We start from the raw sequence: 18098 nt of genomic DNA on the forward strand, positions 1-18098 counted from the left end.
GAAAAACTTGCAAAGGTGGTGATGCTTGGGTTTACAAGGATGCATAGGAGTTCATCAGAATGATGGCAAAATATTCTAGTTAGCAAAGCATAGGCAAAGACATTAAAAAAGCACAACGTGATCTGGCAGCTCCAAGTATCTTGCTATATATAATGGATGAAGTTTGAGTTGAGGTAGTGGGAAATTACCTATTCTGTTTTTCTCATTGTCAGAATCTTCATATGCCTAGAGCATCAACTTGTTTATTTCCATATTTGTGATTATTGAAGGCCTAGTCTTTTTTTTTTTTTCAATACTCTGCTAGAGTCTTACCTGTGTGCCACTCTTAGAGACTCTTGCCACTTTATTTTGACACAGAAGTGTTTGTTCTTAGTCCTCAAGTCTCTGTAATAGGAACTAATCTCTAAATGTGGTGGAAGGAGAAATGACAGTTTCACTTGTATCTACATAATTGTATAGGTTTCATAATCAGATTTGCGTATTATAACTTTGAAAATCTTTTGAAGTTAAGGGACTAATATGAAAATAATGTTAGTACCTTGTTAGTTATAGTAATATAATTTACTGTGCAAAATAATTTAATTCAATTCAGCGAGTATGTTTTTCTGCTCTCTGCCCATGCAACAGCACAATATTGAGAAAATAAGCCAGCGGTAGAAAACAGGAAGAAGAGTCCTCTCTTCCATATCTGAAAGAAAAGACTTTACTTAAATTTACACACATGCAGTTTCTGACCTTAATAAACTCTAAGAGATAAAAATGATAAAGAAACATGTATTTAGTTTTTTCCGTTCATCATAAAATTTAAAAACAAACCGAAAGGAAGACTACTTGTTAAATTGAATATACTGCTTTAAAATGAAGTCATGTGGAAAATAGTGTCAAAGCAAACTGATTTTCACGTTAATGTATTTTGTAACTTATTTTTCAAGGATGCTGGGGAGTTTTATGCTAAATACAAAGAAACAAGATTAAAGAAAAAGGAAGATGCATTGACTAGAGCTGAACTTGAAACACTTCAAAGTGAGTTTTAAACATTGTCTTACTGTGTTAACAATATCATATAAAACTGATTATTTAAATTTGAATTCTCCCTTAAAGTCAGCAGTAATTAAATTTCCTATGCTTTCTTGGGTCGCCTGGGTGGCTCAGTCAGTTAAGCATCTGTCTTCAGTTCAGTCATGATCATGATCCTGGGGTCCTGGGATCAAGCCCCATGTCGGACTCCCCACTCAGTGGAGAGTCTGCTTCTCCCTCTGCCCCTCCTCCTGCTCCTTATCTCTCTCTCTCTTTCTGTCTTTCTCTCTCTCTCTGTCTCTGTCTCTCCGTCTTTCAAATAAATAACTAAAATCTTTTTAAAGAAATTAAAAAATAAAGAAGTGTATGATGTCATAATACCATCCTGGGCACAGGAGACAATACAAAGATAATTAATAACTGGTCACCTCACACCCATAAATGCACACACATGCAGAGCAAGCATAGTGTTACAAAACAACTCGAGGAGGATGTGCAGTAAAAGCAGTTCCTGTAGCATATATAAGTGTAGTTGACCCTTGAACAATGCAGGGTTTAGGAGCACTAACCCTCCCACACTGAGAAAAATCCATGTATAACTTTGACTCCCCCAAAACAGAATTATTAATAGCCTACTGTTGACCAGGAACCTTACCGAGAACACAAACAGTTGATTAATACATATTTTGTATGTTTTACTTATTGTATGCTGTATTCTTACAATAAAGTAACCTAGAGAAAAAATGTTATTAAGAAAATCATAGGATACAGAAAATACTTTTATAGCACTGTACTGTATATATTGAAAATAATCTGCATTTAAGTGGACCCACACAGTTCAAACCTGCATTAACAGTCAACTGTAATTTAGCCAAAGCAAACTGGTGGTATTACTATACCATACATCCAGTCCACACACTTAATACATAGAAAAATGGTGAAAACAATTTCACATCAGAAGGTCCTCACTTTCTGCATTTCCTCTGGCACCAGACAATGGTTTGAGACAAGAGAAGAAGATTATGTTCTCTCTAAACTCAAAGAGTGCATTGCCACTACCCAAATGTGTGACTTTGGTGTTTTGTTTTGTTTTGTTTTGTTTTAAGATTTATTTATTTATTTATGAGAGAGAGAGAGAGAGAGAGAGAGGGAGGCAGAGACACAGGAGGAGGGAGAAGCAGGCTCCATGCCAGGATCCTGACGTGGAACTTGATCCCAGGACTCCAGGATTGCACCCTGGGCCAAAGGCAGGCGCTAAACCGCTGAGCCACCCAGGGATCCCCAAATGTGGGACTTTGAAGATTTTAGTTTCCTATCTGTCAAAAAAACATGTTGGACTAGATGGTCTACTATTAGTTTTCTAACACTGCTCTCACAAATGGCCACAAATTTAGTGGCTTAAACACAAATATATTATCTCACCATTGTGTAAGTCAGAAGTCGAGCATGAGTCTTACTGGGCTAAAATCAAGGTTTACCAAACAGGGCAGCATTCTTTTTCCAGCTTCTAGGCCCCTGCCCCTGACCATATACCTTAGATCCTCCTCCATCTTCAGAGGCAGCATTGTGATGTCTGACATTTTTTCTGTAGTCACATCTTTCTCTGACGATAACTGGGAAAAGTTCTCTTAATTTTAAGACCCATGGGATTAGATTGGGCAAACTTGGAGAATTTGAAATTATCTCCTGTCTCAGGGTGCTCAGCCTTAATCACATTTGCTAAGTCCCTTTTGCCGTATAAGGTAAAATATTGCCAGATTCCGGGAATAGAATGAACATCTTTTAGGGTCCATATTTCACCCTATTACAATCCCTCAGGTGTCTGGGTAACTTTAGAACAGGAGCTGTTTCTTTTTCATCTTTATGTCTGCAATATTGACTATGATGTCCTGGCACATAATAAATGGATATATTGGATGACTATATGAATTAATGTAATTCCATAAATATTAATGAGCACCTATCCTATATACAACACTGTTTCAAGGAGCACATAATTTAATTCAAAATCTTCAACAATTATAAATGCTAAATAATACTCATGGGTGCCTGAGTGGCTCAATCCACTCAGCATCCAGCTCTTGCTTTCAGCTCAGGTCATGATCTCAGAGTCCTAGTTTGGAGTCTGCTTCCTTTCTCCCTCTCCCTCCCGCCTTTCACCTTTCCCTTTCCCCCTCCCCCTGCTCAAGCTAGCTTTCTCTTTCAGATAAATAAATAATAATAATCAAGTCAACTATGTCATTGTTGAAAGCAGATTTCTATTAAGAGGGAAGAGTTTAAGATGATAGAGGATTACTTACTAAGTAAGGTATGTGTTGGGGAGGAAGGTTGCACAAATGATTAAATGAGTAATCAATTAAATGAGTAAATCAATCAATAAATGAAACTCAGTAAGTATACTATTTATGTAATTGTTTTTAAGTATAATTGTTAGATAACATTTTTCTAAGCTTTTCAAGACAAATCAAAAGGAGGGGGGAAGTCACATTTACAGGAAAAGAGAAAAATATCAAAGTAACCCAAAATTTACCTGTAGAGTCAAGGTGAACATATATTTTATTGCTTTTATAAACACAGTTTATTATTTTTATGTAGCTTTTGTAATAAATAACTTAATTGTTATAATTTTGATATATATATTAGAATTCTGTAATAATAATGGGTTAAGTATGTACACTACAACTTAGAAAGTAGGGGTTAGGCATAAAATATTTATCACAGTATAAGATTAATTTATCACAACATAAAAATTCCTTTTAAAGTTTGTGATCATTTTCCCAAAATGGCTTGAAGATTTTTGTTCTTAGCATTTGATAGAAATTTTCAAACAGATTAATAATTCTTATTGTTATTGTCTAATAAAAAGATGTTGTAAAGAAACATATTTTCAAATACATAAATATCTAAAATCTAAAAACTGTTTGCCAGTAAAAATATGTAGTAATCCTTTAAGAAGTTTGAAAATTCACTAGTTTATTAGTTATTGAAACTCAGAATGGAAAAAATAAATACGAGAAAGCATATTAAAAAAAATACCAGCTGTGAGTAATAAGACTGCTAATGCTCATATTTTTTATATCAGTGGTATATTAGGAAAAGGTGATGGTATCAACATTAGGAATGTTAAAGAACAGTCACATTATTAATAATGTCAGAAACTGTCATGTATTTTTTAATGTAGTCTCTAATGGTTACATGCAAAGAATCTTTTAATTAATTTTGTTAACTTCATTACAGTGTTCTGTATTGTATACTTTAGAATTAATATATAAAGACCCCAAATTCCCCAGTGTGTATTTCATTTGCCCCTATCCTTCTTAATTTTAAAGACCATCATTGGAATACTGAGTTCATAATAACATTTCCATCTGCTTAATTGAGTAAATGCATCTCATGCAGATTAGCAGCAGCTATTTTATGCTGCCTGTTTCTCATGACCTAATTGTTAATCTGCCCTCAAGTCTATCTGCTCTACTGCTGAGATTGTGTAGTATCCTCGGAGGGCCATACCAGAATATACATTGAGTAAGGTGTGGTGGTCTTATTAAAATGGTATATTAGGAAAAAGATGATTTCTTAAAAATAAATATCATTGATCTGGAAGTCTATGCAAAAAATATACCTATTTGGAAAATTTGAGCACTTATTTCTTTATTACAAATTGAATCAATTATATGTTTTAGGTTTAAATAAGTTGAATATTTATAATAAGACTTTTCATTGTTATATGTGTATTATACATTCTTTACTTATGTGATTATTTTTTCTATTCTAAGTCAATAGATGTGAATTCTAAGTACAATAATGAAACAGCCCATATCATGAATTGGAAAAATGAGTAATTTCATAAAGAAACTGGTTGTAGGGGTGCCTTGGTGGCTCAGTCAGTTAAGCGTCTACCTCTGGCATAGATCATGATCTCAGAGTTCTGGATCGAGCCTGCATTCAGCTCCCTGCTCAGTGGAGAGTCTACTTCTCCCTCTCTGCCCCTCCCTGCCACTTGTGTGCACATGCTTGTGCTCTGTGTCTCAAATCAAATAAATAAAATCTTTAAAAAAAAAGAAAGAAAGAAATTGATTGTAAAGGTGAAATTTTGAATAGAAAAAATTGGAGGGGGGATCCCTGGGTGGCGCAGCGGTTTAGCACCTGCCTTTGGCCTAGGGCGCGATCCGGGAGACCCGGGATCGAATCCCACGTCGGGCTCCCGGTGCATGGAGCCTGCTTCTCCCTCTGCCTATGTCTCTGCCTCTCTCTCTCTCTCACTGTGTGCCTATCATAAATAAAAAAAAAGAAAAGAAAAAAAAAGAAAAAATTGGAGGAAGAAGTAAAATTTAGTATTTTCCTTATCTTTTTCTCTGTACCTTATATGATTTAAAACAGAAACAAAAGCAAGTTAATCAGACCTTTATTGTCAAGTTCTCTTTTTTATCTGCAGAATAATAGTTCCAGACATATTTTTTATATTTTTATATTTATAAATATATATATTTATATATATTTATATAAAATAAAATATATATATTTATATATTTTTTATATTTTTCTTCTTGTTTCATGGTCCCTGTTGCATACCCCAGTGAGAGTAGGAGAGTGCCAAGAGAAAAGTATGTGGGTGGAGGACCGAGTATGCCTTTTTTGGGGTGGCAGGATGGGAAAACATTCACTTTCCCTAGGGTAAAGGAAGACTCATTTTTGGAAAACTCACTTTTATGAAGAAAGGAGATCTTAAGTTGATTCAGAGGTTGATAGTGAAGAGGACAAGGGAGATAGGGCAGAGGTAGCCCCAGTTTAGGTTAGATCATTTATGCTGTCGTAATATAATGTGCTCATGGATGGAGAATACTGTCTGAGATAACTTATGAGAAAGCATATACCAGTCACTAGCTCCAGTACATTTGCAAACATGACCAAATAGAAATTCTACCTTAACTTCTGAATCATATTATATAGTAAAACCTTTTAGCTATTATGAATAATTCTGCCATAAACATGGGTATACAAATAACTCTTTGAGTCCCTGGTTTAGTTCTTTTGATACATACCCAGAAGTGGAATTGCTGGATCATACTATAATTCTATTTTTAATATTTTTTAAAGTAGGCTCCACACCCAATGTGGAGCCCAACCTGAGGCTCGAACTCACAACCCTGAGGTGAAGACCTGAGCTGAGATCAAGAGTCAGATACTTAACCGACTGAGCCACCCAGGACCCCAATTCTATTTTTAGTTTTTTGAGGAACCAACATACTGTTTTCCGTAAAAGCTGTACCATTTTATATTCACCAACAGTACACAATGGTTCCAGTTTTTCCACGTCTTTGCCAACACTGATTTTCTGAGAGTTTTTTTATTGTAGCCATCCTGATGGGTGTTTCTTTGGAGAAATGTCTATTCAAGTCCTGTACTCAGTTTTGAATTGGATTAGTTTTTGTTGTTAATTAGGAGTTCTCTATGTATTCTGGATATTATCACTTATCAGATATGTGATTTGCAAATATTTTCTCCCACTTTGTGGGTTGCCTTTTTACTCAGTTGACATTGTCTTTTGATGCACAGAATTTAATTTTTATGAAGTCTAATTTGTTTTCTCTTTTGCTGTCTATGTCTTTGTTGTCATATCAAAGAAATCATTGCCAAATCCAGTGTTATATAGCTTTTGCCCTGTATTTTCTTCAAAGAAGAGTTTTATAGTTCAAGGTCTTACATTAGGTCTTTGATCCCTTTGGACTTCATTTCTTAGTGGGTAAGGGACCAACTTAATTATTTTGCACATGGATATCTAGTTTTCCCATCAATATTTGTTGAATTATTGTTTATTTAACTTTTTACTTTGAAATAATTATAGATTCATAGGAAGTTGCAAAAATAATATAGAGAAGGTCCCACGTACGCTCCTGAATACCAGGAACTTGACACTGATACAAAGTGTGTATATAATTCTCTACCATTTTATCACTCAAGTGTGTTTTTATGTAACCACCATCTCAATCAGCCACCACTCCTTTATGATCACACCCATATCTTCCCATTCCCCCCATTATCCCTAATGTCTGGCAACTACTAATCTATTTTTCATCTCTCTAACTTTGTCATTTTGACTATATGATTTAGAGAATAGGATTTTGAGAATCAGTGTTTGACCTTTTTTTAAATATTTGACCTTTTGATATTGGCTCTTTTCACTCAGCATAATGCTCTTGAGATCCATTCAAGTTATTCCGTTTATCAGTAGTTCATTCTTATTTATTCTGTGTATGATTGTACCATAATCTGTTTAACCATGTACCAATTGTAGGACATTTTGGTTGTTTACAGTTTTTGACTCTTACAAATAAGCCTGCTGTAAATAATCAGGTGTAAGTTTTTTTGTAAACCTGGTTTTTATTTATTTGGGATAAATGTACAATTGCTGGGTCATAGGATAGGTTTATGGTTAGAGTTTTAAGAAACTATTTGATTTTTTTCCAGAGTGCCTATGTAACTTTACATTCCTAATAGCAACATAGGAGATATCTAGTCTCTCTACCTTTTACCAGCACTTGGGATTCTCACTGTTTTTTTATTTTAGATGTTCTAATACATTGGTAGAGATATCTCATCATGAACTTAATTTGCATATCCTTAATGGCCAGTTATGTTGAAACATTCATGTGCTTATTTGCCATCTGCATGTCCTTTACAGTAAACTCTTTATGCCTTTGGCTTATTTTCAAATTGGATTTTTTTTTTAACTGTTAAGTTTGAGAGTCCTTTATATAACCTAGATATGATTCCTTTTTCAGATATGTGGCTTACAGATGTTTTCTTCCAATTTGTCGCTTTTCGTCTTCTTAATATTCACGAAGCAAAAGCTTTTAATTATGATGAAGTCCAATTTATTGTTGCTATTTTTTGTTGTTGTTGCTATTTTTTTAATCAGGCTTTCTATGTTATTTTTAAAAACTCTTCACCAAGCCATACTCTAAATACTTTCTCCCATATTTTCTGGTAAAAGTTTTATAGTTTTGTTTTACATTTAAATCTATGATCCATTTTGAGTTAATTTTCTATAAGGAGGTTTAGGTTAAAGGGTTTTTTTTGCCTATGGATGTATAGCCAGCTTTTCTAACACTATTTTTTTTAAACTATTCAAAAAGTAAATTGCGTCTGCATCTTTTGTCAAAAATCAGTTGGCCTTATTGCATAGGGTTCTAAATTTTCTATTCTGTTCTATTCATCTACATCTCTCTCCTTTTGCCACTGTGACAGTCTTGATTATTGTGGCTCTACAGTAAGTCTTAAAATCCGGGACGCCTGGGTGGCTCATCAGTTGAGCATCTGCCTTTGGCTGGCATGATCCCTGGATTCCAGGATCAAGTCCCACATCGGGCTTCCTGCATGGAGCCTGCTTCTCCCTCTGCCTATGTCTCTGCCTCTCTCTCTGTGTCTCTCATGAATAAATAAATAAAATCTTTTTAAAAAAATCACATAGAGTGATTCTTCTCACATTCCTATTCTTTTTCAAAATGTTTTAGTTATCCTAGTTCCTTTGCATTTATATGTAAATTTTAGAATAATCTTGTATATATCTACAGTGTTGCTGAAATTTTTATAAGAATTATTATGTCAAACTTGTATATCAATTTGTAGAGAATTGATATGTCAGACTTGTATATCAATTTGTAGAGAATTGATACTTACTATCTGGAGTCCTTTAATCTATGAACACGGTCTCTTCATCCATTTATATCTTCTTGGTCTCTTTCTTCAGTGCTTTACAGTTTTTAGCATACCAGTCCTGTGCATGTCTTGTTAGATACTGAATTTTGTTAATTTTTTTGTTTCCATTAATATGATCATGTGATATTTCTTTGCTTGTTAATTTGGCGGACAATATTGATTGAATATTGAATATTTAACTAGAATTGCATCCCTGCAGTAAGTACCATGTAGCCATAGTATATAGTTATTTTTATATATTGCTAAATTCTATTTACTGATATTTTACTAAAGATTTTTGCACCTATATGAGAGAAATTGGTCTATAGTTTTCTCTTTTTGTACCGTCTTTGTTTGATTTTGGTATCAAAGTAACATCATATAAGGAATTGGGAAGCATTCTCCTGTTTTCTGAAAGAGACTGTTGGTGTTAATTTGGTAGAATTCTCTGGTGGGACCATTTAAGATGGGATATTTCTATTTTAGGAGTTTTAAATTACAAAGTAAATTTCCTTTGTAATTACAGGGCTATTCAATACCTATTTTACATATCTGTTTTAAGAGTGAGTTGAGATAGTTTGTATTTTTTCAAGCAATTGATCAATTCCATCTAAATTGTCAAATTTGGGATCCCTGGGTGGCGCAGCGGTTTGGCGCCTGCCTTTGGTCCAGGGCGTGATCCTGGAGACTCGGGATCGAATCCCACGTCGGGCTCCCGGTGCTTGGAGCCTGCTTCTCCCTCTGCCTATGTCTCTGACTCTCTCTCTCTCTCTGTGTGTGTGACTATCATAAATAAATAAAAATAAAAAAAATAAATAAAATAAAATAAATTGTCAAATTTGGGCAGGCCAAGTGGCTCAGCGGTTTAGTGCTGCCTTCAGCCCAGGGCGTGATCCTGGAGACCCGGGATCGAGTCCCACATCGGGCTCCCTGCATGGAGCCTGCTTCTCCCTCTGCCTGTGTCTCTGCCTCTCTTTCTCTCTCTCTGTGTCTCTCATGAATAAATAAGTAAAATCTTAAAAAAAAATAAATTGTCAAATTTATGTGTGTATAGTTGTTTCTCATACTAATTTATCCTTGCAATGTCTGTATGTCTTGTAGTGATTTCTCCTGTTTTGGTGCTAAAACTGGTAATTTCTCTTTTTTTGTCAGTTTCGCCAGGTGTTTGTCATTTTTATTGATCTTTTCAAAGAACTAGTTCTTTGTTTCACTGATTTTTTATCTATTGCTTTTTGTTTTCTCTTTCATTTCTTTCTGCTCTTATTTTCCTTCTGCTTTCTTGAGCTTGTTTGTTTTTGATGTGGATTATGGTGTTGAGGCTTTTCATCTTTTCTAATGTAAGTTTTTAGTGCTTTAAATTCCTCTCTCAGCACTGTTTTTTGGCTGTGTCCAACATATTTTGATACATCATATTTTCATTGATTCAGTTCAGTATTTGATTCCTGAATTATTTAAGTATGCTGTTTAGTTTCCAAGTATTTGGGGATTTTCCTGTTATCTTTCTGTTATTGATTTTTTATTTGATTTTATTTTTGTCAGAAAACTCATTCTTTATGATCTCAATTCATTTAAATCTATTGAGGTGTGTTTTATGGTCTAGCTTAGCATATATCTCATGGGCATTTGAAGAGAATGTGTATTCTGCTGTTGTGTAATGGAGTGTTATAGTTCCTAAAGTTTCCAACGCTCTTTTTTTTTTAATTTTTTAAATTTATTTTCTCTGTTTTTCAGATTTGGCAATTTCTTTCATTCTGTCTCCAAGTTAACTACTTTCTCTATTCCATTTTTCTTTTGAGTTCTCAATCATTAAATTTTTAATTTTATATGGCACATTTTTGGTTCTGATATTTCCATTAGTGTTTTGGTATGTCTTCTGTGTCTTTGCTATTGACTTTTTATTTCTTCATTTGTTTTGAGAATGCCCATTATTACTTATCAAACTATTTTTGTATGGCTGCTCTAAAAGTCTATCAGATACTTTGGATCTCCCTTTCATCTTATTAATTATCTTTTTCATTCAAATTGAGATACTCTTGGTTCTTGGTATGATGAGGGATTTTTTTAAATTTAAACTTGGACATTAGGGGGCGCCTGGGTGATTCAGTCAGTTAAGTGTCTGCCTTCTGGTGACTTCATGATCACAGGGCCCTGGGATGGAGCCCAGAGTCTTACTTACTGAGCAGTCTTACTGCTCAGCAGGGAGCCTTCTCCATCTCCCTCTGCCCCTCCCCCTGCTCATGTTCACACTCTTTCTCTCTCTCTCAAATAAATAAAAATCTTAAAAAAAAAAAAAAAACCTTGGACTTTTGGGGTATTATACTCTGAATCTTGTTTAAGTGATGTTTTCTGACAGTGCTGTAGTTGAGTTGCGAAAGGGGAGAGTTGCTGCCCTCAGGTAGGGGTGGACGTCCATGTCCTGTTTTATAGCTGAAAGAAAGGGTGCTTGTGGATCTTGTTAGGGTTGGGCAGGTATGGGTGTTCTCGCTTGCCAGACTGATGACACTCAGCTGATATCCCTTTGCTGGGATAGGCAAGAATGCCTACTTACAGCTCCCCACCTCGCCTCTGCTGACATTGTAGGGGACTGGTCTTTTTACCATTGTGGACATTAAAATGCAAAAGTAGTAAAATCAACTATATCTACAAAAACTAATCAAGGGATACACAAATAAAAAGATATATGACATAATCTACATAAAATGTGGAAGGGGGTATAAAATTTTAGTGGTTTTAACCCACATAGAAAGAATCAACAAGATAAGTAATGATAAATGACCAATACTGAAATAAAAAGTAAAAAGGAAGAATGATGGGGAGTACATGTATGTATGTATATATGGATGTGGCAGGCCTGTTGCAATTTAAATAAGGTGGACAAGGAAGGACTCAGTAATAAAGAGACATTTGAGCAAAGCCCTCAAGGGAGATGAGGCAATGGATTGCCTCAAGTAGAAGCAATGGATGATAGTTTTATGTTCTTGAGGAATAGTAAGGAGTCTGGAGAGTATTAAAATGAGGTTAGAGAAATGATGAATGGGGTGGGGATAGGAGGCATAAATCACTGAGAGCCTTATACTGTAAGAACCTGACTTTTAGTCTGACATGGGAAGTTCTAGGAAGATCGAGCAGAGGAGTGACATGATTTGATACATGTTCTAAGAAGTCTGACTGTGAGGCTAAGAACACACTGAAACAAGGACTTGAAACAAGGAGACCAACCAGTTGGGAGCTGTTTTAGTAATCCAGACAAGAGGTGGTGATAGCTTGGATCAGGGTGATAAAAGTGAAGAAATGGAATTCTTAATGTATTTTGAAATTAGCGACAAGATTTCCTACTAGATTTCTTACAGGATGTAAGGGAGAAAGGGGAGTTGATGACTCCAAGGTTTAGGACCCCAGTAGGTCAAAGGAATAGGAGCTACACTGGAAGAAGCAGGTGGAAGTGAAGGGAGTTTTATCAAGAGCTTAGTTTAGCACATAGTTCCCTCTCTCCTTAATATTTAGAGCACATTGGGCTGCCCAGGTGGCTCAGCAGTTTAGCACTGCCTTTGGCCCAGGGTGTGATCCTGGGGACCCGGGATTTAGTCCCATGTAGGGCTCCCTGCATGGAGCCTGCTTCTCCCTCTGCCTGTGTCTCTGCCTCTCTCTCTCTCTCTCTCTCTCTCTCTCTCTCTCTCTCTGTGTCTTTCATGAATAAATAGATAAAATCTTTAAAAAAAATATTTAGAGCACATTCCTGTATAAGTCAAGATTTAATTTCTGGACCTGTGCTGTGAGTTAGGTAGAGCAGATATTTCATTTTATAGGTGGAGACTTAGCGATAAATCATGTGAAATAAATACTAATGTATTGGCAAGTGACAAAAGATACAGAATCTAGTTTTTCTGACTTGTTTTCTCACTTTTCTACCAGTATTCATATTAATGACATGATTTCAAAACTCCTTACCATTCTGATAACTTTTCTGATATAATCTAGTTTTTCAGTTCCATATTTTAAGTATAGTGCTCAAAACTGATTTAAAAACTTCCTTCCTTTTCCTCTTCCAAGTTCCATTTCATTAATATCTGTTGCACTATTGTCTAAGCGTTTCCAAAGAGAAATTCTCTGTGTCTGCTAGAAAAAGAAGGTAATAAGTTAAGATGTTACGACTTTGCTCAGTTTAAACTCTTCTCCACTGTTTTCAAAACCATAGAGGTACAAGTGTTAATCAAGACCTGAAGAATATCTGCAGGTTCATGATCAAAGAGCCCAAATTACTATTCAGCAAATGTGTCTTAGCATAGTAAACACTTTTGCAATGTGTGACAGGAAGTATTTGATCTAAGTAGCTAACTCATTAGTTGAATTGTTTAGTGTCAGTTTCCAAGTATATGAAAAGGCAGGCTACTTATGCCAGAGTTTTTTGTTTTTTTGGTTTTTGTTCCTCTACCCGAACTCTGTGTTGTTTTGTTGAATGAAAGCATCAAATGGAAGGGCTCCCTTAGGATGATATTTGGCTCATTTCTTATTCCTTTGACAATCATGTTGAATAAATTTTTCTTTTGAAAGGAAACCATTTCTCTCTTCAGTCACTAGACACTTAATGTGTTATGGGTTTGTTTTACTTCCCTTTCTAAATTTATTTTGGATTTTGTTGTTTGGTTGGTCAGTTAGTTTTTGTTTCTAGCCTTGGTCAGGCTTGTCATTAAGAATCAACCTATCTTGGGACACCTGGGTGACTCAGTGGTTGAGCCCCTGCCTTCGGCCCAGGAGTCTTAGAGTCCCATGATCAAGTCCCACATCAGGCTCCCTGGAGCCTGCTTCTCTCTCTGCCTATGTTTCTCTCTCTCTCTCTCATGGATAAATAAAATCTTAAAAAAAAAAAAAATCAATCTATCTTAACCTGAAGCCCATAACTTACCAAATTTCAATAATAATTACTTTTCTAGCAAAAATACTCTGTATTCTTTATTTAACTCAGAATTTTCCTTATAAGATTCATCATGCTGCTAAAAAAAAAAAATCTTAGATTTGTTTTTCTTGGATGAACTATATATAAGGATATGTTTATTAACACCAAAATTCATAGCTGGGCCCATACTAATTACATACAGTTTATTAAAACTAGAAATTTGCAGGAAAGATAGTTGTAGTTAACAAATAGAAGTCTTCTTTTTCACTTAGACATGTTTGAAAACACGTTTTTATTTTTAATATATATGAAAAATTTTGTCAAGTGCAAAATGTTGGATGCTACAGTCTTAGCCCTATATTATTATTAAAGTAGCGAGAAATCAATGAATATTTTAAGCTGTGGTTTGTTTATTGGTTTCAAAAATTGTATTTTCAGATTTATGTTTTATAATGTTTAAATTTTGTTTTATATTTATATCTGCAACTTTGTAAAACTATACATTCATTTTTATTATTTATTTTTTACTGAGATGTTCCTTCTCTTTTTTTAAAAAACTTTATTAGAGGGGGGAGGGAGCATGAGGTAGGGGAAGGGACAAAAGGAGAGGAAGAAGCAGACATCCCACTGAGCAGGAAGCCCAGTACAGGACTCCATCCCAATAGATCATGACCTGAGCTGAAGACAGACTCTTAACTGAGGGAGCCATCCAGGCGACCCCCATCTCTTTTGCTTCATTGTCTCTATGCTTTTATTTCTGGGGGAATTGCTGGAGAGAAGATTTTTTTTTTTTTTTAATTTTAATAGGTTCTCTTAGATCACTTCCCAAAAGGCTGTAATGTAATAGTTCACATTTCTACCACCAATGTAGAGATGGCCCTTTCCCTACCAACAGTATCTTTTATTAGATTTTTAGATTTCTGCTCATATAATAGGTATAAAATCATATCATGTTATTACTTCAGTTTGCATTTCTTTAAGCTTTTTTTCTTTTAAAGATTTTATTTATTTATTCACGAGAGACAGAGAGAGAGAGAGGCAGAGACACAAGCAGAGGGAGAAGCAGGCTCCACGAAGGGAGCCCAATGCGGGACTCTATCCTGGGACCCCAAGATCACACCCTGAGCCAAAAGCAGACAGACGCTCAACTGCTGAGCCCCCCAGGCATCCCAATTTCTTTTTTTTTTTTTTAAACTTTTATTTATTTATGATAGGCACACAGTGAGAGAGAGAGAGAGGCAGAGACACAGGCAGAGGGAGAAGCAGGCTCCATGCACCGGGAGCCCGACGTGGGATTCGATCCCGGATATCCAGGACCGCGCCCTGGGCCAAAGGCAGGCGCCAAACCGCTGCGCCACCCAGGGATCCCCCAATTTCTTTAAACTTTAGAGGGTGTATCTTGTTTCCTGGCCACTTGGATTTGTTCTTTTGTGAACTTTGCCCTTTTTTTTTTTTTTTGGGTGGGTGTTTATCCTCTCAATTTATAACATCTCTTTAAATGTTCTGTATTATCAGTCTTCTGTTTGTATTCTAAATTGTAAATATCCTTTTCAAATATATTAATTCTCTCATGATTTGTTTATTCTCTCCTTTATCTTTTATAGCATCTGTGTTTCAGTCTCAGTTAAGATTTCCTTATCCTTTAAATAATACATGCAGTATTTTAGATTTTTTTCACAATATGTTTATTGTTTGGGCTTTTTAAGTCAAGGGTTTCTTTTTAAGATTTTATTTAAGAGAGAGAAAAAAAACTACAAGCAAGAGGAGGGGCAGAGAGAGAGGAAGAAGCAGGCTCCCCACTGTGCAGGGAGCCCAACATGGGGCTTGATCCCAGAACGCTGGGATCATGACCTGAGCCTAAGGCAGATGCTTAACCGACTGAGCCACCCAGGTTCCCCCTCAAGGCTCTTATCCAACTGGGATTTATTTTTGTGTATTGTGTAAGATTATGTCCAGTTTTCTTTCAAATGTATATTCAGTTGTGCCAGCATAATTTATTAAATCCTTTTCCCATTGAATTGAAATGTTTATGGATTCTTTGTTCTAGAATTTATTCCTATGACAATATTGTATTAATTTTACTACATCAGCATTATAGAATATGTGAACACACATGCACACACAATGGTGAAATATGGTTATAAGAAATTTGACTATATGGAATTTGACTAATAGCAATTAAGAATGGAGTAGCTTCTTAATACTGACCCTGTAATCAAAACAGATTTAATGAAGGGGCCATTTGATAGCCATCTATTGATAACTACCCCCGATGCCATCAGATTACATTTTGCGCTTGTTAAAATATTGAAAAGATGAATGTATATACTATTAGGAGCCACTTTTGCACCAAGTAGTATGTTAGGGTTTATAGTTTTCTGTACATCAATTTTATAAGATTAGATTTAGCTTCCTTTTACAAATGAGAAAATAGACATTTGTTCTAAGGGTTAAGTTACTTACCCAATATCATGTCACTATTATGACTGAGTTCTTTTCATGTAAGAAATGTTTCATAAAAAGTACTTTGAAAACTAAAGATATATACAAACTGATAGAGTGGTTATATTGTGATCATCATCTCATTGTATCTGTGAGTTTCATTTAAAAACAATGCAGTAGCTAATGCACAATAAAACACCTAGCTATTTATAGCAAAACAATTGTAATTTTTTGTAATGTCCTCACCCACTTCTTCACTCCCACACCTGCCTCTGACAACCACCAATCTGTTCTCTGTATCTATAAGCTGGGTTTTGGGGGAGGGGTGTGTTTGGTTTTTGTTTGGCTTTGTTAAGGTTCCCCATATGAGAGAGATCATATATTTGTCTTTCTCTGACTTATTTCATGTAGCATGATGCCCTTGAGGTCCATCCATATTGTTGCAAGTGGCAAGATTTCATTCCATTTTATGACTGAGTTATATCCCATTGTATATAATTCTGTTTTGGGGCACCGCCGGTGGCGCAGCGGTTTAGTGCTGCCTGCAGCCCGGGGTCTGATCCTGGAGACCCAGGATCAAGTCCCGTGTCGGGCTCCCTGCATGGAGCCCGCTTCTCCCTCTGCCTGTGTCTCTGCCTCTCAGTCTCTCTCTCTCTCTCTCTCTGAATAAATAAATTAAAAAAAAATACTTATATAAAAAAAAATTGTTTTGATGAAAGAACAATATTTATGTTTTTTTCTAGATACAGTGTATGAATAAAATGTTAAAAATTCTTTTTCTAGTCTTAAGAAATCCCAATAATTCTCTTAAACATTTTTTTAGAACAGAAGAAAGTTAAAGTAAAAAAACCAAAACCTGAATTTCCTGTATATACGCCTTTAGAAAGTGCATATATTCAATCTTATGATCATGGAACTTCTATAGAAGAAATTGAGGAACAAATGGATGATTGGCTGGAAAACAGAAACAAAACACAGAAAAAACAGGTAAATAAACTTTTAAAAATCTCTTTTACTTAAGTAAAATACAGAAAAGGACATAAAATGTAAAAATATACAGCTCAGTGAATTGTCACAAGGTGAACCAAGTTAACTGTTGCCAAGATCAAGAAGATATGTAGAACATTGCCATTGTCCAGAAGCCTCCCTCATTCTTCTTCCTGGTTTCTACCTTCCTTTCCTTCCACAAAGATAAAAATATCCTAACTTCTAACATCATAGATTAGTTTTACCTGCTGTTTGAAGTTTCTAAATGGAATCTCCTGTTTTAGTCCATTCAGGCTGCTAGAACAAAAATATAATAGACTGGGTGGCTTAAACAACAAACATTTATTTCTCACAGTTCTGAAGACTGGGAAGTCCAAGATCAAGACGCCGGCAGATTCGGTGTCTGGTGAGGGCACTCTTCCTAATTCATAGACAGCAGTATTCTCGCTGTGTCCTCACATGGCAGAAGAGGTGAGAGAGCTCTCTGGGGTCTCTTTTATAAGGGCACTAATCCCATTCATGAGGGCTCCACCCTCATGACCTAATCATCTTCCAAAGGCCCTACCTCCTAATATCATCACATTGGGGGTTAGGATTTCAACATGATTTGGGGGGAACACAAACATTCAGTCCATAACACATTCCATGTGTACTCTTTTGCATCTCCTTCCCTCCATTTGGCATTGTATTTGTAAGATTTTTCCATTATTGTGTATAGCAGTAGGTTGTTCATTTTCATTAATATGTACTAGTTCATTTAGAAATATAGCAGAATTTTTTGTTAAAAGTTTGTATTTTTTCCAGTTTTTGGCTACCATAAATAATTTTCCTGTGAACATTATTGTACTTTTAGTATACATATGTGTAAATTTCTATTTTGGGAGTTAAGTTGCAGGTCATTGCTCAACTTTACTTGTAAACAGTTTTTTTAAATGTTGTTATCAATTTATACTTCAGCAGCAGGATATGAAAATTCCAGTAACTCTACATTCTTGCCAACACTTGGTCAAGTCTTTTATATTTTAACCATTCTGGTAGGTATAAAGTGATATCTAATTAT

The 18098-nt window shown here is 35.4% G+C and overlaps 1 protein-coding gene across 1 annotated transcript in view; it reads left to right on the forward strand.

Annotated features, from left to right (window-relative positions):
* The window catches only part of DNAJC1 (DnaJ heat shock protein family (Hsp40) member C1), a 207341-nt gene that overhangs the window by 90857 nt on the left and 98386 nt on the right, over positions 1-18098 (forward strand). Inside the window, exons 7-8 of the mRNA XM_038529829.1 lie at positions 933-1023; positions 16875-17038. Coding sequence (XP_038385757.1) covers positions 933-1023; positions 16875-17038 — 255 coding nt within the window. The remainder of the gene's footprint in view (positions 1-932; positions 1024-16874; positions 17039-18098) is intronic.

Source organism: Canis lupus, chromosome 2, assembly GCF_011100685.1.
Source record: "Canis lupus familiaris isolate Mischka breed German Shepherd chromosome 2, alternate assembly UU_Cfam_GSD_1.0, whole genome shotgun sequence".
NCBI classification, from domain to species: domain Eukaryota; kingdom Metazoa; phylum Chordata; class Mammalia; order Carnivora; family Canidae; genus Canis; species Canis lupus.